At 41.5% G+C, this 26,732-nt stretch overlaps 1 protein-coding gene across 3 annotated transcripts in view; it reads right to left on the bottom strand.

Annotated features, from left to right (window-relative positions):
- Positions 1–26,732, bottom strand: part of CTNND2 (catenin delta 2) — a 1,041,823-nt gene that overhangs the window by 403,982 nt on the left and 611,109 nt on the right. For all 3 annotated transcript variants that reach the window (XM_047768122.1, XM_047768109.1, XM_047768114.1), the window contains exon 8: positions 11,483–11,677. In XM_047768122.1, coding sequence (XP_047624078.1) covers positions 11,483–11,677 — 195 coding nt within the window. The remainder of the gene's footprint in view (positions 1–11,482; positions 11,678–26,732) is intronic.

The following is a 26,732-nucleotide window of genomic DNA, read 5'->3' as shown; positions in this document are numbered from 1 at the left end:
ATCTGAAAAAAAATATATTATGTATAACTGAATCACTCTGCCATGGACATGAAACTAACACAACATTGTAAACCAACCACACTTCAATAAAAAAAATATATAGACAATGTCTAGATAAGGCTGTGTACCATGGGCTCTCTACAGGGAATTAGATTCCAATTATGAATCACATCCCAAAACTCAGAGAGCTTCTTCATGGATGTGATAGAGCTTACTTTATCCTCTCTCACATCAAGGAGCATATGTGAAATCAAATACCAAAGAAATTATGTCACACTGAGAAAACAATGTTAAAAGAAGTTAAGGATCCTGTAGTGAAAATGACAAAAAGTTGCTGAGTGAACTGGAGAAATGTATTTAATATGAGAACTGATTTTATTTTCAATTATTTATTTTGTCCTTGGCATGTGGATGTTCCAGGGCCAGGGACTGATACACTCCACAGCAGCTGACAATACTGGATCCTTAACTTAGTGAGCCACCAGGAACTCCAAGAACTGATTCTAATTAAAATTTCAGGGCTTCTCATTTCCAACTAACTTTTTTTTTTTAAATTTTTAAATTTTTTTTCCCACTGTACAGCAAGGGGGTCAGGTTATCCTTACATGTATACATTACAATTACATTTTTTCCCCCACCCTTTCTTCTGTTGCAACATGAGTATCTAGACAAAGTTCTCAATGCTATTCAGCAGGATCTCCTTGTAAATCTACTCTAAGTTGTGTCTGATAAGCCCAAGCTCCCGATCCCTCCCACTCCCTCCCCCTCCCATCAGGCAGCCACAAGTCTCTTCTCCAAGTCCATGATTTTCTCTTCTGAGGAGATGTTCATTTGTGCTGGATATTAGATTCCAGTTATAAGTGATATCATATGGTATTTGTCTTTGTCTTTCTGGCTCATTTCACTCAGTATGAGAGTCTCTATGGAGAACAGTCTGGAGATACCTTAGAAATCTATACATAGAACTTCCATATGACCCCACAATCCCACTCTTGGGCATCTATCCGGACAAAACTCGACTTAAAAGAGACACATGCACCCACATGTCCATTGCAGCACTATTCACAATAGCCAGGACATGGAAACAACCCAAATGTCCATCGACAGATGATTGGATTCGGAAGAGGTGGTATATATACACAATGGAATACTACTCAGCCATAAAAAGGAATGACATAATGCCATTTGCAGCAACATGGATGGAACTAGAGACTCTCATACTGAGTGAAATGAGCCAACTAACTTTTAATGCTTAGCCGTACATAACCCAAACTAGGAGAACAGGTACTGTGACACAGTGAAGACTAAAAAAAAATTATTTAAGAAAACTATCGAGGAGTTCCTATTGTGGCACAGTGGAAATGACTGAGTAGTATCCATGAGAATCCAGGTTCAATCCCTGGCTTCATTCAGTGGGTTAAGGATCCAGTGTTGCCGTGAGCTGTGGTATAGGTCTCAGACATGGCTTGGATCCCACATTATTGTGGCTGTGGCATAGGCCAGCAGCTGTAGCTCCAATTCCACTCCTAACCTCGGAACTTCCATATGCTGTACCTGCAGCCCATAAAAGCAAAAAAAGGAAAAAACAAAAAAAAAGTATATATTCAGTGTTTTGAAATGAGAAGGTTTGCTTTGATGGATTAAATTTCAAAGTCATTAGATTAATAAACATTAAGTTCATAACCAGAAAATGTCTTAGGTCTTTAAGCAATTTCTAGAGCATTTACATTCTCTCCAAAATTTTACCAACATGTCTAAATAAAATTCATGCTTTAAAATTTATGAACAATATGCTTTATGTCATGGGGATAGGGGTTTATAATTCAGAACAAGCATAAGCATGCTCTTGGAAGAACAGATGCACAGAGGTAAACAAAATTTCATTTTCTAGAAGAGTTGTGAAAAGCCAGCCAACAAATCAAGGGCAAAAGGGAAAAATAAACAGTACCTGACCTTTTTCAGATAAATGTATCTTTTCATTCAGGAAACTAAATTTCTGCAGTTAAGCTTGCTGAAAATGGTTACGGTATCAAAAAAAATTCTTTTTTATACAAAATTATTTATAAACATATTAAATACACTAGATAACAGGAAGGGAGGCAAATAGCAGAGATCAGGATTTAATACTGAAACATAAATAAACACTCATTTAAAAAATAATAATTTAAGAAAGGGAGACAGCCTGACTTAATCACACCAAAAACCTCTCAAAGGATCATAAACTGTAAAAGAATATAACAAGGGGAGTTTAAGAAAAACACTCCCAGTAACAAACAAAAAGTTGTGCAGACTCGAAAGGAGGTTGGGCCAAAATATGAAAACAGGGCACAAAATGCAACTAATTTAGCAGAAGCAAGAACGAAGCATCTCAGTGTAGAGGAGGAAAAAAAATGGTTTTTGAATATTGTTAGGCTCAAATTTTTATTCTACTTTGGCTCTTTTTGGGAGGAAATGTCGGGAACTCATTCACAGCTTGGCTTCCCAAGTCAGAGAATCAGGTCCACATCTGGGCTTTTCGGTCAATTCCTGAGCTCTCGAGGCTCCAGTTTCCTGATTGCAAAAGTGAAGAGAAGAAAATGGTCTCACGGGGTCATCGTTTGCTATAAATGCATGAAAAGCATTAAATGCCCCATATGTACAAAATATTAAACAAATGAGCTATTATTATAATTACTTAATGCTGAAATCAGCTCACATTAGAAAATGTGATTGTACAAAATGCATGTGGTGAAAGGCCCTTGCCACTGGGTATCAGACTTTACAGCCCCTAAAAGGACTTCATTTGTGTGGACTCATATTTCCTCCAACAACCCTACAGGAGAATAAGCATTTCCTGCTCACATTACGGGGGAGAAACCGAGGTACAGAGAGATGAAGGAACTTTTCCAAGTTTGCCTTTATTAAGAAGAGAAGGAGGTGTTCCGTCGTGGTTCAGGGGTAACAAACCTGACTAGGATCCATGAGGACATGTATTCCATCCCTGGGCTCGCTCAGGGGATTAAGGATCCGGCGTTGCCATGAACTGTGATGTAGGTTGCAGACACAGCTACGATCTGGCATTGCTGTGGGCTGTGGCATAAGCAGGCAGCTGTAGCTCTGATTTGACCCCTAGCCTGGGAACTTCCATATGCTGCAGGTGTAGCCCTAAAAAGCAAAAAAAAAAAAAAAAAAAAAAAAAGAGAGAGAGAGAGAAGGAACTCAAGCCCTTGGACCCTGCTTTCAGAGTTTATGCTTACAAGCAAGAGGTTTATAAACTGGACCAGGTTTGTAATATCAAATGTGAATTAATGATTAACTAACAAAGTGAGAAAAGGTAGAAAAATGATGAGAGGCTTAAATTTAAGAGACTGTCTACTGAAAGCAGAGATGAGATAGGTTTATAATGGGAATCGACAATCTGAATATTATATTGAAAAAAATTATTACACCTGGTGTACTAACTTACAGTATTTCTCTCGTTTTTTTTTGGCCACACCTGACACATGTGGAAGTTCCCAGGCCAGAGATCCAACCAGGGCAATAGTAGTGACCCAAGCCACTGCAGTGACAACACCAGATCCTTAACCCACTATGCCACAAGAGAACTCCTACATCATTTCTCATTTAATTGAATTGAGATATGCAGAAAAATTTAGCTTTCTTTGTTTCTAGGAAAATAAAAAATAGGATATATATAATTAACTTAATTTTAAAGTCTTTTAGGTCTTAGTTAATCAGTGATATTACTATATTAAGAAAAAAGAGGGTGGACTATGAAATCTAAGATGGGTAAATAACTTTCAGAGGTCATATTAAAAAGAAACCACAATCACATTTATCTCTTAACAAATGGCCTTTCAGAAGTACCATTCTTGAACCCACAGTTTCAACTTCTCTAAAAGAAGCTGAAAGAAGAGGGTACCTAAAGTCACGATAAACAGCGTACCTGGTAAGTATTTCAAAATATAAAATCAGAATTCAAATGGATATTTCCAAATTCAAACATATTAAGAGATTTATCAATGCAAGGGAAATAACACAGAACAGTAATACAAATGTGAAGAAAAATACACTAGATTAAAGGGCAGGTTATATGATCATATAGAAAAAAAAAGCACAAGAAACAAAGAGATCTCAAACTAACCATTCGTGACATAACAGTGTAACGCCTTATATTTTTTAAGCATTCATAAAAGAATGATTTCAAAAGGTGAAGACTGAATTCGCCTTCTCTGTCCTACCTGTTTAGACCATGGCATGGCATAGGTGGACTGCGGCTCTCGCTCAGTAAGTAAGTGGATAGGGATCATATTATTAAAAGACTTTCCTTTAATACAAATCTTTCCTTAATGTCTGTCCTGTTATCCATTTTTTCTCATGTGAGTTTCTGAGCTCAGCTGACCAAATCACCACCATGGAGGATTAGCCTACTCAATTGAACCTTCTTATGGCAAACATTTGAAGTGGAAGGTGCTTTATCAGCTCTGTAAACACTCCTCTCTCTTCTCACCTGCTCTGCAAACAGCCCCTTCTCCCCTCAATAAGCTCTTACAACTCAATGAACCACACTGCCGGACTCTTGGGGGAGATTTGAAAAGTAGCCGCTTCAGCAGGTGCCTTGATACTTCACCCAGCATCTAAGCTGTTTGTGAAATTATCTGTTTTCTGTAGAGCTACACAAATAAAGGTCTAGGGTGAAAAGAAAAAAAATAGATGTTTTATGTGTTGAATTTGTTTGAAAGCAGAAAAGGGAGATCCTTTTTCATAAAATGAAACATACTCTTTTGACGATGATAGGTGGTTACATGCATTATTTATTGACAGTGGGAAAAAAAGGAGGACAGAATAAAATACAAGAGTCTGACACATAAAGAAACAGGGTACTAGGAGTATAAAGTAGGTTTCAACAGAAGCAAGCAAAAACATTTATTTTTGTTTTTGTAGTATTCATCTTTGCTTTTATGTATATTTGTAAATAGAGAAATATGAAAACATAAAATACTAAGTAAGCAAATAATAAGCTAATTTTTGAATAATTTCCTTCTGCAAGCTCATTAAATAAAGATGGGTTAGGGGACAGTGGATCTGAGAACATGGTCTATATATTTTTAAAGTTATTATTATTGTTGTTGTTGTTATTATTGGCCCCACATATAGCATGCGGAAGTTCCTGGGCCAGGGACTGAACCTGTGCCACAGTAGTGACCAGAGCTGCTGCTGTGACAACGCCAGATCTTTAATTGACTGAGCCACACAGGAACTCCTTAAAGTTATTATTTAAATAATAACTCTATTACTTCAGGAAGAGGAATCTTTACCATTTAATCCACTATATTCCCAACAGTATAGCTGTCTAGAACTAAACTGTAAATGTCTTCTCATTTTCTGCACTCTGCAGAGGTTGTGCCAAGCTAAACTCAATGGGAACATCTTCAAGGGTAAATTTAACGTAATCTTTTAACTTCACATATCATTACTTTTGTGCGGGAGAGGAATTTAATGCAAGATTTTTAGTAGTAATGGAATCATTATTACTATTGTTGATGTTAAATACATTGATATTAATGTTGATACTGTTCCTTTTAAATTTTACCGATTGTTCAAAAAATGCACTTCAGGTGTAAGAAGACTCTGTATTTACAACATTTTAAATTAATTAATATAGGTATGCATCCAGAAGCTCTTCTTGGTTTCAAGATGATATTTATCATCAGACTTGTTGACAACTTCCAATTGGGAAATAGTGTGCCCCTGGGTCCTTAGACTTAAACAAGGTAAAAATTTTAACTAAGAGGTTGTGGAAGATCTAATCTGACCTGCCCTAATGGGAAGCAATCATTTTTACAACTGGAAGTAATAGAATTTAATAAGTAATAAACTATTAATATCCCACCTTTTGTGGACTCAAAAATGATTTAATTGAAAATGTTATTTATATCTTATTGAAGAATAGCAATAAAATTTCATTAGTATGAAGGTTCTATGTAATCCTGCTATAATTTTATTAAGTATTGGCTATTATTGTGGAAAATTAAGTTTTGAAAAAAATGCTTTCTCCATACAGGCCCATATTTTCATGACATTATTTCCTTTCATGTTGCAATATTTGTCAACCTCCTAAGAGTATTTAGCAGGTTTTTTCCTGCTAAAGATAATTCATTCTTTATTACAAGCTGACACATTCATCAGAGAAGGCTTGTTTTCGCCACTCAGAATCACATTTAGCCAAGGGGAAATTCATGCGACAATCATCCTAGCAAATGTTGGCCATTTTCGCTCGTTTATAAAGATGTGTTTGGGGGGTTGTCAGAGTCAAGTATTTGTGCTCATCAAATGGCTCCTACGTTGACAGCCATTGAAATGTTTGAGTTTGAAGTAAAAATGCCTGTTATTTAGTTTCAGCTTAATAGACTTTACCTTAAAGGTGTCTATGAGAGTCAAATATTCTTTGGCTGTGCTTATTAGATGATAAGCTCTGGTTCAGACAAGTCTTATCCCAGACAAAAGAGGTTTTGTTTTCTTTTTTTGGCCACCCCACAGCTTATGGAGTTCCTGGGCCAGGGATCAGATCCTAGCTGCAGCTGTGACTCAGTTGGATCCTTAACCCACTGCCCCATGCTGGGGATCAAACCTGTGTCCCAGGGTTCCAGAGATGCTGCTGAGCCTGTTACAACACAGCAGGAACTTCAAAAAAGTATGTTTTATTTAAACAGACACCGTAATTAAAAGTGAGCCTCTTTAAATGCACTCTGTGTAAGAAGGAAAGCCTCAGAGGTGGATCGCTGGTCCTTTTAAGAGCATGTGGGGGTAGTCACGCCGCCATCCCCCTCAGCGCCCACTGGCTTTTTTTTCTGCCGCAGTTCCCAGGAGTCCACCTCCCTGCCCAGTTTAAGAGCACTGATGTGCCTGCTGCGGGGTGGGGGACTCTCTGGGGAGCCCTGCTAGTGGGGACCACTGCTGATTCAGGAAGGGACTCTTTCATGTTCTCTCACACTGCCAGACCTCTGTGGACACTATGCTGGCTGTCTCCACCCTGCCCTGGGCTACATGGGCAGCTGTTCTACAGTCTCTGCCGCCCAATGAAGAGCACATCTGGGCTCAGCGATGTTCCCTTCTGCTTGGCCTGGGTGGGGAAAGGTTCTTGTTCAGCACTGGCTGGGGTGCCTGAGCATGAAGGGTCAGAGTTAGTTCGGGGGTGTGGGGAGTCAGAAGACTCTCTCACATCAGGTTCCTTGGCACAGCCCTGGGAAAAAGGGTGCCAGCTCAGCTCAGTAAAATCCAATTACTTTTTGTGTGTGAGTTGTGAATCTCTGGCATGTTTCACCAGCCTGGAGCAGAGGAGATGGAAGTAGACCTGCCAGCCCTGATCCTCGTACACCATGTACAAAAACGGATACAAACACATACCCGTACGTTATCTATCATTATGGTTAGAAATTCCTGGCTCAGAAAAGTCTAGAGGACTTTTCTGAACACCCAAAGTAGACTCTGGTCCTTGTGTGCATTGGTGTCTGAGATTTAAATGAGTCTTCATGGAGTTCCCATCGTGGCTCAGTGGTTAACAAACCCGACTAGCATCCATGAGGACGCAGGTTCCACCCATGGTCTCGCTCAGTGGGTTAAGGATCTGGCATTGCCGTGAGCTATGGTGTACGTCACAGATGTGGCTTGGCTCTGGCATAGGCAGGTGGCTACAGCTCCAAAGCAACCCCTAACCTGGGAACCTCCATATGCCATGGGTGCAGCCCTAAAAAGACAAAAAAAAAAAAAAAAAAGAAGGCAGACCAGCACTAAGGTGTCTAAGGTATGAAGAGCAGGAATTCACTGATGCCCCTCCCCCCACCCCGGCCCAAGCAATGTAAGAGCAACAAGCTAAAATAAAAATAAAAAGTTTAAAAAGAATAAATGAGTCTTCAAGATAAAGTAACAGGTGAGAGGCTACCTATGGCGGCCATGAAGGGGGGATGGAAAAAGATGGCGAGAGGTTGGGCGTAGGGAGAAAAGCTAACTGAGAAATCACCTTTGGTGGGGAAGTGTAGGGAGCTCTAACCTGTCACATCTTCAACGACTAAATGACTATGGTTGTTTCCTGCTTTTTTCTATATGGTATTCTCCAGTCTAATCTCTCAGCTCCAGCACAATCTATTAGTCAGGATGGTCTCAGTGGTGTTTGGAATAAGGGAGGACCAGGGATGGGGTCAGCATGGGGCTGGGCAGGGCAGAGAGAGAAGAATGGCCAGAGAAGAGATACATTCGTGTTAAAGGCTTTTTCTCGAACATTTTGGTTCCAACAGAGGCAGGTCTTGAGTTGCAGGGTGAGCTGCGGAAGGGGAAGGACTTGCAGCAAAATGAATTTGGTGTAGAAATAGGGAGTAAGCTGAGCAGGTGCAAGGGAGAGAGGGCTTGTGGCTTTATGCTTAGGAGCTGGAGAGCTGGCTTCTCCCCACCTGGCCCCAGAAGACCATCCGTGCTTTTCTGGAAATTTCCGTTGTGTTGTGTAAGTTGGAATATTTCCTCAAAAGTGCCTCAGGTTCAATGATGAGGGCTGGGATGGGGTCTGGGGCACCTGGATGTCACACCTCAGTAGATCTCAGCCAGGGCAGAGGTTGCTGTTACAGGGCAAACCCTGGGCAAATGGGCTGTCCCCTCTGAAGCATTCAGAGGACACTGCTGCCTTCCCCCACAGGGGAAACAGAAGAAGAAACACTCGTTCATTCACTCAGCCTGGCTCTCCACTAAGAGCTTAGAGCAAGGGTCAGCAAACTTTGTCTGTGAGGGCCAGAAAGTGAGTATTCTCAGCTTCACTAATCTTGTGGTCTCTGTCAGGACTACTCTGCTAGGCAGCTACAGGGTGTCAGCAATTATAGACAACATGTAAGCAAGTGGGTGGTGCTCCATTCCAAGAGCCATTTATGGGCTCTGAAATTTGGATTCCACTTCATTTTTACATATCACAAAATATTATTCATCTTTTGACTGCAAACTACTTAAAAAATGTAATAATCTTTTTTTTTCTTTTTTTGTTTAGAACCATGCCTGTGGCACATGGACATTCCCAGGCCAGGGGTTGAATCTGAGCTGTAGCTGCCAGCCTACACCACAGACATAACACCAGATCCAAGCCGCATCTGTGACCTAAGCTGCAACTCACCAATGCCAGATCCTTAACCCACTGAGTGAGGCTAGGAATCAAACCCACATCCTCATGGACACTATATCAGGTTCTTAACCCACTGAACCACAACAGGAACTCCTATAATAATCATTTTTTAACTCCTAGGTACCACCAAAACAGGTGACCAGCTACACTGAGTTCATGAGTCATAGTTTACCAGCCCCTAGCTTAGAGAAAACACTCATTCTGTTGTTACCTTCTCTCTTTTTTCTTTCTTTCTTGAAGTGTGGAAATCTTTAATTTGCCATTGATGAAGTATTTTTTTTTTCCTATTGCAGCTAATTTTTCATTAAACCTCCAGAAGTTTATCAACACAGGAGATAATTCTAAGAGCATATGAATATGGAACAGAGACCCAACATAATCCTTTTGCTGTCAGTTTTTCTTCAAATTAGATATTGAATATCACTGTGATTGTTTGAATATCACTGCGATCTTTCTCTTTTATGAGGGGTGTGGGAAAATGAAATTACCTTAGTTAATACTATGCAACAGACTAAATGTTAAAATAGCTCGACCTCAGACTGAAGTAGATCTAGCAGGCTGAGGGTGAGAGAAATTCCGACAGAAGAATAAATGCATATTCTTTCCATCTGAACTAGGATATGTATTACGAACCCTGGACAGCATTTATAATGTCAAAAGCAAAATAAAGAGTGTTTCGTGCCTTTCTTCCTAAGATGTAGGAAATACTGAAATGCAAATATCAATAATCAACTATAAACGCAACTTAGCTTGCCTGGATTTCAAAACATGTAATTTAGTACCATAAAGCAGTTTAACAAAATTGCTATGATCTACTTCTTGGGAACTGGAAGTTATAACAGTTTGAAGTTGCAGAGACCTGTGCCAAGTCCTGGACCAGAACTTCAGCATCCCCACGCCTCAGCCCCTGTCCAGGATAATGTGTATCATTAGAAATGAAGGCGAGAACTCTACTGTCTGCACACCAGCAGCATAATCATTTCGAAGTTAGAAAGTCTGTGCAGCCTTAGAGAAAGTGCAATTATCAATATCTTCTTAATTATATTGATTTCATAGTTAAGTTAAGAGTTCTTTGGCACATTTAATCATGAAAATCGACCATTTATTTTGTAAATGACTTCATGTTCTGGAAAATACTTGTCTTTCTTCCTGCAGCCCATGGTTGTGCTCAATTAAAAAAAATATATATATATATATTTAATCCATGAGAGCTGTACAGTTGACTGAATCATATGCAATTGACTGTTAAATAATAATTTAAATGAATTAACCTAGTAGCGTGCCTGAAATAAATTCTCAGTTTGCCTTACAAAACTATGCTACATTTTCAGTAAATATGTTTTTTCCCCAAGCTTGCCAAACAGGTAGACTCTATCATTAATAAACACTTACCAGCATTAGGCATATGCCTTTACCTGTCCTATATAATGACTGTATTTTCTTTCTTTCTTTTTCTTTTTTTTTTTTGTCTTTTTGTCTTTTCAGAGCCACACCCATGGCATATGGAGGTTCCCAAGCTAGGGATCTAATCAGAGCTAGCTGCTGGCCTATACCACAGCCACAGCAATGCCAGATCCGAGCCTCATCTGCGACCGACGCCACAGCTCACGGCAATGCCAGATTCTGAACCCACTGAGCAAGGCCAGGGATTGAACCCACAACCTCATGGTTCCTAGTTGGATTCATTTCCACTGCACCATGATGGGAACTCCTGACTGTAATTTCTTAAAGCAATTCTATTTATTAAATGAGGATGCACAAAAAATTACTAATGATGCACAAAAAATTATTACAGCTTCCTTGGATCTGCCTGGGACAGAGTAAGCTCACAGCCCCTACTGGACTTTCCTTACCTACAATACACTCAAGTAGCAAAAACAGAGTCATATTTGGCTTCTTACTTCATCACAAACATTAATGAGAGAAGCAGGTTGTATCATATGCTTCTGAGGAGACAGGATACCACATACACACACACACACACACACACACACACACACACACACACACCCCTTTCACAAGGGAGTGTTATTTAAGTTCCCGAGCAGGCCCACCCCTCTGTGGGCAGACTACTCCACTGTGGACAGCCCACTGTAGAAGGCCACCCACTGTGGACAGGCCACCCCACTGTGGACAAGCCACTCCTCTGTGGACAGGCCACCCCACTGTGGACAGGCCCACTCTGGAAGGCCGCTCACTGTGTAAAGCCACCCACTCTGAACAGGTCACCTCCCCACTGTGGACAGGCCACCCTCTGTGAACAAGTCACTCTTTGTGGATAAGCCACCCCTCTGGACAGACCATCCCTCGGTGGACAGGCCACCTGGGATTCTGAGTACACACCTGTGCCTGTGCGGTACGTGCCCGTGTGTGCTGGCGGCAGAGGATCCCCCTGGCTCTGGCTGAGACTCCTCATGGGGGGCTTCTGATAGACACGGTCTTCATAGATGGGGTCGATATGGTGCTCTGGGGACTGCAGGGCCCGCAGCTCCGGGCCCAGGTGGCCGTGCTGGCTGCTATATGAGGCCCGGGACCCAGCTGAAAGAGAGAACAAGAAGACACTAAGACCCAACCGATTATTCAAACAGAACCTGTTTTATCAAAGACATATTTGAATGCAGTGTGTGTGTGTGTGGCGGGGGACGGGAGGCAGAAATATTGAAATCTGCGGAAAATCAAATGAACAGCCAGAAATGGTAGCAATGGGTCAAGCTAGTCAGCTTATCGGCATCACCCAGCTGCCTTGCTTTGCTCCCAAACCTGATCTCCCTAGAAGGATGATAATGATTCTAAGATAAATCCACGGTGAACAGGGCCAGTGGAACTGCATTTTTCTCAGCCTAACGAATGGAGTAGGCTTCCTCACTAAAGAAACAGGCAGGTAGTCAAACTTAAAAGCCTCTTGGTATCCCATAGTCCCTGGGCCTGAGATTTTACAAGGGAAATTCCTGTTTAAGATGACGAGCAAATGAATCAGTCATGATGGTGAGCAGTCTTGAGGTCGTTCCTGAAAAGTGGACCAGAATTTGTCCTCATCAGCAGTTTTCCCTGAACAATGAATGAACCAAAATGCTTGGACCTATGACAGCCTGAAACCTGAGAGAAGCAGATTTTAAAGAAAAGGGTGTTCAAATTACATTCTCCTTTACTCTTAGCCTCTAACTCAAGCATCTGCATTGAGTCTACCTTCTGAAATGATACAAATGGTTGCCACTAATTGTTTTTAATTTATAAATGGAGGCTACACATTACTCGCCTGGTCCTATCTGTAACTTCTTATTTGTGTCTTTCTTTTTCCTTTTTGCACCCTATGGGAAGAGGTGTGGCTTTGAAGCAGTGCTGTGGCTCAGGGCATCTCTGCATGAGAGGAAACAGAATTTTAGGAGGGCTAAGAGCTGGAGATGACACATGAAATAGATGCTGGTTGTGTGCCGATGTTTTGTCTGAGGTACAGCCGGAATCACAGAAGCAGACATGCCAGGAGGGTCATCTCCATGGGGACAGATGGAGTGGAGGACATCCAAGGACAGTGATGAACATAGGGCATCAAGAGATGGTTATCTAATGGCGGTGAGGGCAGGACACCCACAAAACCCAAGGGAGGCTACAGGAGATTTTAGGAAAGACCCTTTGGCTAAATCTCCAAAGCTAATACCCACATGGCAGGCTGGGATTTGACTGTCGAGTGCCTTTGAACAATCCCGGATGGGAGGCCTCCATTCCAGCTTAAAGCCAAGAGGGGGTTGGAAATCCTTGATTTTCATGGGGTCTGTTGGCAGCTCCACCTCTGCCCTGCTGGTCCAAGGCCTTCATGGGTGACCACATTCGGGGCAACACCTTCAAATCTTTATGATTAGGCTGCTTCTTCAGGACCATCTAACCCCAAAGATATTCACATTCTTGCCTAGTATAGTTGAGGACAAAGCCACTCAAAAGTTTTGCAAATGCCCACAGATAAGTGTTTTACTGGTAGACTTCATGCAGGCAGCTTTACCTTCAAATAAACAGAAAAGAGGGCACTTCTGAATGACTGGGGCAGTGCTGAGACTTCTCTAAATTGGGTGTTAATGAAAATCACTGAAGGCTTTCAGGAAAGGGAAGGGAACGAAGTAGGCAAGTTCCTTACCTTTCCCTTTGCTGGTAATTAAATTCTGAGTTAGACAGTGTTCGGAGGAGTGATAGATGCAAAATAACTGTTTTGCATAATTAGGTTCATTGCATCTGATTTATCAAATGCCAACATCACACTGAATATTATCCCAAGCTCATATTTTCCAGGAATATATTTAAGTACAATATGACTTGAGTTCCTGCTGTCAGTTCTTCCTACTTCTGAAGGTTTTGAGAATATTGCCAAGGACTTCAAGTGTAAAAACAAGGAAACAGTCTTTATATCCAAATGTCATATAGTTAAACAAAAGTTATCCCTCTCTGGTAGTTTTGGAATTGTAACTATGTCATTATTACTCGATTCTAAGCAGTTAAAAACATCCAATGATGAGTAAGAAAAGGACCTGCCGACCTTTTAAGTGTTGACATGATCTGACGGCACGTGTGAAAATCATCTTCTTATAAGCATTTACTACGCATTAGGAAATTTTTATTAACATCATGAATCAGAAGTTAATGACCAAGAGTCTCAAGCAAGGAGCATCCTAAATTTACCTCTATGGATATCAGAATTTCTATGTGCTGGTATTAAGAAAAATGTAATAGTAATATTATTAAATATTTGAATATTATACCATACTTTTTTATTAGCATGCTCTTGAAAAAACTGTTCAGAGTGTTTTCCTGTGGACACATTTGTGCAAAATACATTGCATATTTAAGCATTATGCATAGCACTGTGATAAGGCATTTCAAAACGGGCATTGTTTACACTCGTTTTTATTCATTGTGACTAAGTTTGAATGGCTCATGGGTGGGCAAGCAGTTACTGGCATGAGAGACAGAAGGAAAGAAAAAAAAAAGACGGACAGGAATTAAAGGTTAAAAGTGCAACTTCTGGAATTCATATCTTCTACCACTCTTGTTTGAGAAAGATCATACCAGATCTGGACTAACAAGGTCTCTTTCATTTGGGGAAGTTTTGAGAAAAAAATTCTCACACCACCTCTTCTGGGAATATGCTCCAAAATTTCATGAGCTGGTGGATTTATTTGCTGATTCAAAGAAATTACATTTTTCCTTGGTAGTAATTTTCTTTCACCATCATCGTCTATTTGACAATGAGTCCTCAGTATCACACTGGACTCAAAACACTATTAATAAACAGTTGTATCTTTGCCAGGAACTAGAATAATGCTAATAACAAAAAAAAAAAAATGTTGGAGAAACTCTGACTTTGTTAAAATGCCACAGAGGTCAAGGCCAATTATGTTGTTGGAGAACAATTCTGAGAGCCTCACCTTGACCAAGCTGAGGGCTCAGAACTGGAGCATGACAAAGGGAGTAGAAACACAGATGGGCCAAAGAGAAAAGGGAAAGCAGACGCCATGGACCAGACCAACTACATCAATGGTTCCCAAGCTACTATAGACACAGGTCCTGCCAGTATAATTAATATCTGTGTCTAGATAGTACTTTATGACCAGTTTCTCCCAAAATGCTTACATCATCCAATGTTAAACTTTCAAAGCTGTCATATGCTTTTACCCTTTCTGTTTCTCCTCTTCACAAGACAAACTGTGGGTCTAGAGAGCCCGGGCCCTGGCAACTTTCACATATACTCTCCCTTCCTCCCTCCCTCCCTCTCTTCTCTTCTTTTCTGGAAGCCGATGAGGCATATGGAAGTTCCTGGGCTAGGGATCTATTCCGAGCTGGAGCTGCAACCTATGCCACAGCTGCAGCAATGCTGATCCTTAAACCACTGCACCAGGCCAGAGATCAAACTGATGCTTCCACAGAGACAAGCCAGATGATTGATCCACTGCGTCAAGGCAGGAACTCCTATTGTTTTTCAAATCAATGGGTTTAGAAAGACTCATGCTGGAAACATGCTCGGCTCACAGGCTGAGAGGTTGTGATCCAGGAGAGGTAAAGGGTATTATAACAGCCCTGTGGTAGGCGCTCTGTGCAGGCCAGGCCTCCTGCAGGACCAGGAGCCCTGGAGGACTGAGAAGGACCTGAAAACTGTTGTAGGACCAGGCCTGAGGCAGCCGCCGCACAAAGAGCTACCACCTGTCCTAGGACCTCAGTCACCAGCTCGCCATGCTTGGGGAGAACAGGATCTCTTGCAGATTTGCTGAGTTGTTTTACAGATGCTAACAGCCCCCCTCAAATGGAAGAAATTAACTCCTTGGTGATAAGGAGCCCCCAGACCTATGGGCAACTAAGGACTGATCATGTTAACAGCCCTGTGACCTCACCATCAGCCAATCAAAGAATTTTCCTGAGCTGATCACATACCTTGCAACCACCTTTCTGCACCTGGCTTTTAAAAATGCTTTACTGGGTGTTTCCGTTGTGGCTAAGCAGGTTAAGAACCTGACTAGCATCTATGAGAATGCGAGTTCGATCCCTGGTCTCACTCAGTGGGTTTAAGCATCTGGTGTTGGTGCAAGTTACATGTAGGTCTCAGATGTGGCTGGGATCCTGTGTTGCTTTGGCTGTTGCGTAAGCTGGCAGCTGCAGCTCAGATTCGACTCCTGGCTCTGGAAGTTCCAACGTGGCAGCGTAATCTGAGCACACCCACTCCTCTTGCTTGGCTGCTTGGCTGCAACAAGCTTTTCTCTGCTCCAAACGCTGATGTCTGGGTGTGTTTGTTCTCACTGTGTTGCATGCATGAACCTGCCTTTGGTAACAGAAAGGGGTATGGGCTCCAGGGGCTCATAGGGGTGGGCAGACTAGACCCCAAAGAGTGGAGGGGCCCTAGAGCTGGGTGATCCCCTGCTACATGGCAGACACCTTCACTCCAGCACCACCACTGACAAGAGCAAGTCCTTCACAGAAGCTTCAAAGCATGCACTCCATCCTGCACATGAGAGGGGGTCCCAGGAGCACAGGTGTATAATGTCCAACAGCTTGAAGGAAACACAAATAGCATCTCATGGAATAATGCTACTGTTTTTTCTTGTGTCAGTTTGGCCCAAACAACCTAAAATAGGAAGACATGATGTGGGCTCCAGATCTGCGTTGAACCGATTGGGCAAATCAAAGCAAGTTGCTGAACTTCTCTGAGCCCTGGTTTCCTCAAGCATCAAAATACAGATAGTTATGCATGCATCTGTACAATATGGCATCGAGGGAGGATCAAGGTGAGAGAAATCAGGTGTAAAGGACTCTGTGACTGATAAAGCAACATTAAAAAAAGATACTCTGGAGTTCCTGCCATGGTGAAGTGGTTAACGAATCCGACTAGGAACCATGAGGTTGCGGGTTCGGTCCCTGCCCTTGCTCAGTGGGTTAAGGATCCGGCATTGCCGTGAGCTGTGGTGTAGGTCGCAGACACGGCTCGGATCCCGCGTTGCTGTGGCTCTGGCGTAGGCCGGTGGCTACAGCTCCGATTCGCCCCCTAGCCTGGGAACCTCCATATGCCGCAGGAGCGGCCCAAGAAATAGCAAAAAGATCAAAAAAATAAAAAAATTTTAAAAAAAGATACTCTCAGAGTTCCCCTGGTGATGCAACAGGTTAAGGATCTGGCATTATCACTGATGTGGCTCTGGTCACTGCTCTGGCACAGATTCAATCCTTGACCCAGGAACTTCTGCATGCTGCAGGGGTGGCCAAAAAGAAAAAAAAAAAAAAACTCTCCCACCTTTTGATTTTAGAAAGAAGAAATTATGTTATCTTGTAAAAATACATCTCTTGATTTTAAAAAAACAGGCAAACACTACTTAAACTCTCAAAACAAGAGATTTAATTTTGAAATATCATAAATGCCCAAATTTTTGATAACTTCGGGAAGTATTACAGCAACATGTAAATCTTACGGGTTTACTTTTTTTGTTAAAAATTAGCATTGCTTTGTAATGGATCATTTCAAAGAATGAAAGAGTGAAGTTCAAAAGGGAAAGAAATATTGAAATGACCAAGGGAAGGTGAAATCCGTTTTAAAAAGGGACATGGCAAAATTAAAGCTGCAGAGCAAAGATAACAAACATCTGCTAATCCAAGAGGAAGCCAGGGATGGACTCATAAGGAGTTCTTCACATGGAAAATAATTACAAAGCTGAAAGGGTAAAGCATTCTCAGTGCCTTGCTTGTCTCACGCTTCTTCCCCACATTTTCCCTGGGTCCCAGACTCCAACGGGCTCTCTTCCATTTGACCAGCAACATGAAACACCTATTACTTTTAGAATGACTTGCAAATAAATTTCTACATGTTACGATTTTACATATAGCGTTTACACATGCCAGTTAATCCATACTGATTGATATATTCATTCGTTTACCACATATTTACTGAGTGAGTAACTTCTAGGAGTTCTGGACACCATGATGCTTAAGATGAAGTCCCTGGCCTTGAAAATTAGTTAATCATCGCATTTAGAGATAAAGGTACTGAAGAAAAATAAAGTAGGGTGGGGACAGGGTCAGAGGGTGTACAGTTTCGATCGGGTGGTCAAGATCGTTCTTTTTGAGCATCTGACTTTTCAGCAGGAAACAAGGGCAGAGGTAGAGTCATGCTGCAGGAAGAGCTACATGTTTCTCAAACAGGGGACAACAGCCAGAGCAAAGGCCTTTTGTGGGAGAGTCGCTGCGGAATATGTACAGAAGTGATTTTTTTAGGGTCTATTTAATCCATACTGTCTTTTAAAAGAAATGCCAGTTAGAATATGAACTGAGTTCATGCTACAACTGACTATAAAAACAGAACAGATTACTTTTTCACCTCAAAATTTCACAGTCATGGTAACCACATTTTCAGCAAAAGGATTTGAATTATTCAACAGGAGAGCGCATATAAGAAACTCATGAGAAAGAATGTATACATGTATGTGTAACTGGGTCATCTTGCTGTACAGTAGAAAACTGACAGAACACTGTAAACCAGCTATACTGGAAAAAATAAAAATCATTATAGAAAAAAACTCATGAGAACTGCATGACCAAAGATTCAGCTCAAATACATACATATATATGCATATGCATTTGAATTTTCATTCCATAGAATATGATGAATTCTCAGGTCTTCATTTATTCCTTGCAGAATCATCTGTGAGACTCTTTGAAGTGCTGATTCCTGAACACAATACCTGAAAGGTTCAACTTGGGCCCACCTGAGCTGGGAGTGGCCATGAACATTGAACTGGCACACCACACCCCATGCCCCATCATTCCACTAGCCTCCCTGCCCCATCATTCCACTAGCCTCCCGGCCCAAGACAAGGCAGACAGAGAGATCTGAAAGAAAAAAAATCAATATCAAAATGCAACTAGAGATTCTCATACTAAGTGAAGTAAGTCAAAAAGAGAAATACAAATACATATGATATTACTTTATGTGGAATCTAGAATACGGCACAGATGAACCTATCTACAGAACAGAAGCAGGCTCAACAGAGAAGAGACTTGTGGCTGCCAAGGGTGAGGACGGAGGCAGTGGGATGGACTGGGAGTTTGGGGTTAGCAGATGCAAACTATGACATTTAGAATGGATAAGCAATGAGGTCCCACTGTATGTACAGCACAGGGAACTATATCCAGGTTCTTGGGATAGACCAAGCTGGAAAATAATATAAAAAGAATATATGTGTGTGTGTGTATATATATATACTTTTTATACATATATATGTGTATAACTGAGTCACTGTGCAGTACAGCAGAAATGAGCACAACATAGTAAATCAACTATAATTTAAAAATTCAAAAAGGAAATCAATATCTAATGTGTCACAACCCTCAATTTCTTTCAAATAATCTCATTTACTACTATGTTATGCAAAGTACTGAATAGAATGAGGCAGTCATTCTGTTTTTCATGGAGACCTATTTGCATTCTTTTATTTCTATTCTATATGATTTTTGGTTATCTAATTTAATGTGAATTCACTTGTTTTGGCAAAGAAATAAATGTTTGCATGTTTTCATTTGGAAATACCAATATCGAGTTCTTCTTCCTTTTTTTTTCTTTTTAGGGCCGCTCCTGTGGCATATGGAGATTCCCAGACTAGGGATCAAATCAGAGCTATAGATGCCAGCCTACACCAGAGCCATAGCAACGCCAGATCCTTAAGCCACTGAGGCCAGGTATCAAACCTTTATCCTCATGGATGCTAGTCAGATTTGCTTCCATTGAGCCACGATGGGAACTCCAAATATCAGGTTCTTAAGGACTTACTGTCCCGGTTCTGATCTCTTCAAATTTGGAAGCCAGATTCACCTGCTCATTTGCAAGGAAAAAAAGAAGGGCCTAAATGACATATTGATCAGTCAACCAGAGCAGGCTGACTTGATGAGTTTGTGACCAGGTGGCAGAGCTGAGTGTTTTCCTATTGGAGATAAAGAAAGAACTGTCTTTAGAAGAGGAGCCAGAAACTTTTTGTGCTATGAAGGAAAGACCAAAGCAAAATCTAGGAATTCATGTTTTGTGCAATCAGTTCACGCATCACTATTTGTTGGGGAAACCGTATCTTTGACGGGCAAAATAGGACTTTCACAGACAAGTGTGTTGCAGGTTTTTTCTTGTAAATCCCCCCCAAACTTGTTCCTTGCTGAATGCCTCTGATTTTAAGGTATATTTCCTGCAATATGGTGGTATCACTAAGCAATGTGGTCAAGTAGCATGGCCTGCACAGGCTGGTAGCCTTTCCTCTGTGACAGTTTATGGCTTTGAACTAGTTACTCTGTGTACTTTGAACTTCTTAAAAAGTATAGCTTGGTATTTGTTATGATTAAACTCCAGGGGGCAAAATGACCTCAGCAAATAAGCTCTTTTAGAAATACAAAAGGTCACATAATTTCAGTTAACTTTATTATATCATAAATGTGTAAACTGCTGAGAGATGCAAAACAGTAAATTGCTGAGAGATGCTAAACAGTACACCTGAGGTATGAGAAATATGCACCATTATAAAGACTTGTTTTTATTCTTGATTTTTGCTTTTGAAACAAATAAAAATTCCAAAATCTACTTCCAATTCCTATACCAATTCACAAAGTAATTTCAATACTTAAAGGATCTTCAAATATTTCTTGTGCATCTTGGGTCAGGTCTATGCACTAAATTTCATTTGCAAATGATCATCACTCACTGAATTAATCTGACATCTTATCTTTTGTTGTTAGAAATGTTAAAATATATGAATATGTTTCCTAAACTATAGGCCATGTTTCAGACTGGAAGTGGAAGGGAAATTTTTTTTCGTTTTTAAATTAAATTAAATTAAAATTTTTTCCCACTGTACACATGGGGACCTATTTACACACACATGTATACATAATTTTTCCTCCCATTGTTGTGCTCCATTGTAAGTATCTAGACATAGTTCTCAGTGCTACACAGCAGGACCTCACTGTAAATCTATTCCAAGAGCAATAGTTTGCATCCGTTGACCCCAAGCTCCCAATCCCTCCCACTCCCTCCTACTCTCCCGGGAAACCACAAGTCTATTCTACAAGTCCATGATTTTCTTTTCTGTGGAAACATTCATTTGTGCTGTATATTATGAAGATAAATTATTAATTCATATGTAGTCAATGACCAAATGGCATTGAAGTTTAATAATATCAATGTAACAAGCCATCTGATATAAAATGATTCTATGATGAGTCTGCTTCGGAAAACAAAAAATGCCTTTCTGTTTCATCTTTTTCATAAATTCTAGATTTTCATATATCGTGTCAATGTAATACAGCTTGGCTGCTATCATGAAGAACATCAATGTTCACACGGCCTCTGACAAAGTTCAAAACACAGAAGGATTTGTTCCTATAACCTTCTTGAGAAAGTTTCCAATACAACTTATTGTAATCATGACACCTCACCTTATCTTTTATCAAATGAATAGTGTAATCTATTGGGACTCAAGTACTATCCAGTGAGAATCATTTAAAGGCCAAAATCATGGCCAGGATGCAGCAGTAAGTGCAAATGTACCTCTGTTGTCTTACCCCTATAACAGCCCATGACCCTTGGTCTTTCCTCCCTAACCACAAGCATTTCTTCCCAAGCTGTTAGAAAATCAAGCTTCTTTTGTTCAGTTCCTTTTGTGACAGGCAGGCATGCACACAGTAATGAGACAGTGGTTAATGAAGTATGAGGAATGTGGAGGCTGATATCTTTCCATGTTTAGGATGGATCGTTCTTTTTTTTTTCAGTTCAGGGTCATGTCACGTCTACAGTGAAGTGGGTGGTGTACTCAGGAGTAAAGAGCTTGTGGATACCTACTTGTCTAAGATGCCACTAGTACCAGTGAAACACATCAGATATACTGTGGTAGTTTGGCACTTGTCTGTTTTGGGTTTCTTATCTTGGGGTAGGTAGAAGGTAGCTTTGAATGTACAAGCTTTTTCAGCATCTCTCAAAATGTCATGGGCATATGAGTCCCCTGCTTAACATTCAGATTCTGACTCAATAGGTTTGGAGAAGCGCCAGAGGTTCTGCACTTTTAACAAGTTCTTGGGCAATGCTGGTGCTGCTGGTCCATAGACCACCCTTGGAGAAGCCAGGACATACTAATTTAGCTGTGGATGTATCTTAGTTGCTGGAGGATTTCAACTCTGACATCATTTTGGAGCCTTGAAGACAGGCATATCAATGCCTTATTTCCCCCCTGCTTTATTAAACAGATAGGAGTGCCTCAACAAAGGCACAGGTGAAGGTCATAGCCACACGCTGGCCATGCCAATGGTGCCTCAACAGGAGCCCACTCTCCCTGGTCCAGCACGAGGCTGTGCTGGATATCATGTGTGAGTACCATATGGCCCGCCGTGGGCTGCCCTTGCCAATGAGTCAGGCTTTAGCATGCAGTCTGCTGCAGAGTGACTGACCTTAGCTCTAGCGGACCAAGCCCCACCAGACACCAAGGGGCATGCATAGGCTTTCATGATCAGGTTAGTTGAGGCAAGAGTCACTTCTAGGAGAAAACACATCTTTACATATACAGGACTGACTTTGCCGATAAGGGTGGACTGGAACATTTCTCCTGTCATTACAATGCTTCCCAGCTGATTTTGGGGAAACAGGAATCTGGCACACAATAGGGCACACATATGTAGGATTCAGCTCAGTGCCTCTCAAACCTGGGGGAACATACATGATGTGTACCTGAATAACATTTCAAACAGCACTGATGATGGGGTCAACTCTAGACCACTGAATTAAGACCCTCAGGGAATGGGTCCAGGGAATGAAAGGGCTCAAACACTCTCTGTTTGTTTCTAAGAAGGGACTTACCTCTGGATGGTTAGGGTCAGGCCTGGTAGACTTGGGGCTGACACAGAGTCTTGAGGAATGCAAGTCAAGGTTGGTCCTCATCAGGACCCCTAAGGTTGGAGATCTTGAAAAATCAAAGAAATATCCACTCTGAAATGTTGGGAGAAGGCAACTTCCTACTGGAGGGAGGGTACCTTCTGAACTTGGCAAGAAGGCAGTAATACTTTGAAAACAGGAAGAGTAGGAGATGGGTTTTCCCCAGGAGGATATGGCTGTTGCCCTAGGCATGCTATACCCTGCGCTGCTGCAATTAGCCTCTTTTTGGAAAATTTCCCTAAGTTCAGATTGCCTGCCTTTCCTGAACTTTTACCCATATAGGCCTCCTATTTAAAATTTGCTTCCAACCAAGTCTCCACCCTGGGAGCAGCTTTTGGCAGCAGAATTCTGGATGGAATGACCAGGAGCTTGGCTCACTACTAACCTGCTACTGTCCTAATTAAGTACTGATGCTGAGCAATTTAAGAGTTGGTGCCTTACTAATAAGTCAGTTACCAGAGTTTTTAATGACCAGTCTCATATCTACATAGACAATAAGGCAGATAAAATTCAGTGAGTGTCATTTTATTTCTCCCCAACTGCTTCTCAGTCATCTATCAATACAGAACACCCGGAGTCTGGCTTCTAGACCTAATTGCTAGGGATAATTATGAATATTTCCAAGAAAAAATCCAGAAAAAGGTGCTCCTGACCCTTCTTTTTTGTTACATGAAGATGCAAAGACCAATTTTGACTGCAAGGAATGGTAAGTCTTCATTCTGCTTTCCAAGGTGCTGACCGCTATGGGGACCGAAGCTCAGCTGTCATTCTTGTGCCTGTGGTTTTTGTCTATCCAAGGGCACAGGTGAAATTCCCAATGTACAGCCAAGGAGAAGGGTTATATCAGACAAAAGTAGGCTAAAGTATGCAACTTTCTTCATAAATTGCTTTAAATATCTTGAAAAGTATCTGAACTAAGATGTTCTGCATCTCAGCATCTTCAACACAGGTCTCTTACTCAGATTGTACTAGATGTATCACAGATTCTTGCATAAATTCCTTTTCAAAAATTAGATATTTAGCTGCTAAAAGGTAAACTTAAAATGTAGTCTCTCTGTATTATTTTCTACTGCTTTCTAGGTTCACAAATACCCACAGATATTAGCGATAATTCTGGAAGGGAAAGACACAAGTAATGTTCAGTATCATTTTTTTTTGTCTTTTTAGAGCCACACCCGTGGCATATGGAGATTCCCAGGCTAGAGGTCCAATCGGAGCTGTAGTTGCCCACCTACACCACAGCCACAGCAACGCGGGATCTGAACCGCATCTGCGACCTACCACAGCTCATGGCAACGCCAGGTCCTTAACCCACTGATTGAGGCCAGGGATCAAAGCCTCATCCTCATGGATGCTAGTTGGGTTCATTAACCACTAAGCCATGAGGGGAACTCCTAATCATTTTTTAGGGAAAAATGGCAAACTCTTTTGTAGATTAGTCATTCTCTATATTTACATTTTATAATTTCTTTACACTTTATTAAAGTTTTATTACTTTACTTAACATAATACTTGGCATATAAAAGAGTTTGAGAAAAGAGAATTATGGTGTGTAATAAACAGTTCTGAGGACCCAAGTTTTTCCTTGATTTTTTTCTGGTTAAAAGCTTTCATGTGTGCATGTGTATGTTTTAGAATCCAACCAGTCATTGCACTATACTTGAATAATTATTATTTGAATGCCAGTGATATTTATTAAAACATTAATTCCCTAAATAGACCACTACTGATGAGATCTACACGTTGTTATAATCCTCCCACCCACTTTTCAACTGTTGTCTTTTTTTTTTTTTTTTTGCTGCGATCCATGGCGTATGGATGTTCCCAGGCCAGAGATTGAATCTGAGCCACAGCTGCAGAAACACAGAATGCTTAACTGACGGCACTGGGCCAGGGATTGAATCTGTGCTGCCATAGAGACAACACCAGGTTCCTAACCTGCTGCACCACAGTGGAAACACCATATCTGTTGTTTTTAATCCAAAGAAGCTACTACTAAACTACCAATTGGTGCGGTACGGTAGTCTTCTTACTGGTGCTTTTCTAGTACAGAAATTTGTATTGACTCTTCCAGTGCAAAACCAATATTAAGAATTCGACAGAAGCCTGTCAAGGAGAAGGGGTCTGTTTGTGCCAATGTCAATGACAATCAGCTACCTATGTGCATTTATTCACATACTGAAGAGAAATGTATAAAGATTTCCCTGTTCTTTTATTTTTTTATAAACCTGTTTTTTCTTTTTATGCCCACACCTGTGGCATGTAGAAATTCCCGGGGCCAGGGGTTAAATTGAAGCTACAGCTGTAGGCCTACACCATAACTAAGGTAACACCAGATCCTTAAACCACTGTGAACTACACCACAGCTAGCGGAAACACCAGATCCCTAACCCACTAAGTGAGGCCTCCTTGGATTATAATACTGTGCCCACCGGATTCTGGGGGTAGAAGCTTCCTGGCCTGGCCACTTGCATATCTTACAAGCTTCCTATCTGAATAAATCTGTTTCTTGCCTATCACTTTGTCTCTCACTGAATCCCTTCTGCACAGAGGCATGAAGAACCTGAACCTCCGTGAGTCCAGACACAAGGTCCCAGCAAGTAGAGTATTCTCACCAGAAACTGAATCCTGCCAGAACTTTGATCTTGGAGGTCCTGGCCACCAGAACCCCTGAGATTATGCAAGAAATACCACTGAGGTAAAGTGCTATTTTCAGCACATGATTTCAGGAGTACCTGCTACCAGTATAACTGACCACTGCTGATGCTGACCTTAATCATCTGCCTGATAGTGTCTGTCATGTTTCTCTACTTTAAAGCTGACCTTTAGGAATGCAGGGATTAAGATGGGGGAATAGAAGGACTGGAGTTCAACTTCTCTCCTAAAAACAACAAAATTCACAACTAAAAGCTAAGCAATCTTCAATCAAATGGACCAGAAACCTGAAAAAAGATATTCTATTCCAGAAGACAAAGAAGAGGCCACATCAAGAGGAAGGAGAGGCGATTACATGATACAAAAAACCCCATACCCACGGACTAGAAACTAACTGGTTTACAGAGACTCACCTACAGGAGTCAGAGTTCTGAGCCCCACATCAAACTCCCACAGGTGGGGATCTGGCACTGGGAGAAAGAGCCCCTGGAGCATCTGACATTGAAGGCCAGTGGGGCTTGTGCACAGGACTGGGGGAAATGGAGATCTCATTCTTTTTCTTTCTTTTTTTTTTTGTCTTGTTGCCTTTTCTTGAGCCGCTCCCGTGGCATATGGAGGTTCCCAGGCTAGGGGTCTAATCAGAGCTGTAGGCACCATCCTATGCCAGAGCCACAGCAACACGGGATCTGAGCTGCATCTGTGACCCACACCACAGCTCATGGCAATGCTGGATCCTTAACACACTGAGCAAGGCCAGAGATTGAACCTGCAACCTCATGGTTCCTAGATGGATTCATTAGCCACTGCGCCATATGGGAACTCCCAGAGATGCCACTCTTAAAAGATACACACAGACTTTCACATGCACTAAGTCCCAGGGCAGAGCAAAGTCTCCATAGGAATCTGGGTCAAACCTGACTGCAGTTCTCGGAGGACATCCTGGGAAAACAGGGGTGAATGTGGCTTGTTGTGAGGGAGGGACATCGAAGGCAAAGCTCTCAGGAATATTCAGTAGCATGCTTTTCTCTGGAGGTGGTCATTTTGGGAAAATCTGGCCCCACCCGTCACTCAGTGCTGAGAAGCCCCAGGGCAAACAACAATCCAGGTGGGATGACAGCCCCACTCCTCAGTAAATAGGCTGCCTAAAGACTCCTCAGGTACATATCAGCCTCTAATCCCATCCAGAGACAAAGCGCCACCTATCAGAGGTATAAGAATCAGCTCCACCTACCAGTGGGCAGGCATCAGGTCCCCCCATCAGGAAGCCTACAGCAAGTCCCCATACTAACTTTAGCCACAAGGGGGGCAGACACCAGAACTAAGAGAGGCTACAACTCTATTATCTGTAAAAAGGTCACCACACCAAAAACCTATAAAAATGAGATGACAGAGAACTATAACTCAGATGAGGGAGAAAGGAAAACCCCAGAAAATCAGCTAAGTGATGAGGAGATTCTCAGCCTCCAGGAAAAAGACTTTAGACTGTTGTTACTGAAGATGATGCAAGACATTGGAAATAAA

This window comes from Phacochoerus africanus, chromosome 1 (genome assembly GCF_016906955.1).
Source record: "Phacochoerus africanus isolate WHEZ1 chromosome 1, ROS_Pafr_v1, whole genome shotgun sequence".
Classification (NCBI taxonomy): domain Eukaryota; kingdom Metazoa; phylum Chordata; class Mammalia; order Artiodactyla; family Suidae; genus Phacochoerus; species Phacochoerus africanus.
The sequence above is the reverse complement of the archived record's forward strand: the minus strand, read 5'-3'. Positions and strand labels throughout refer to the sequence as shown.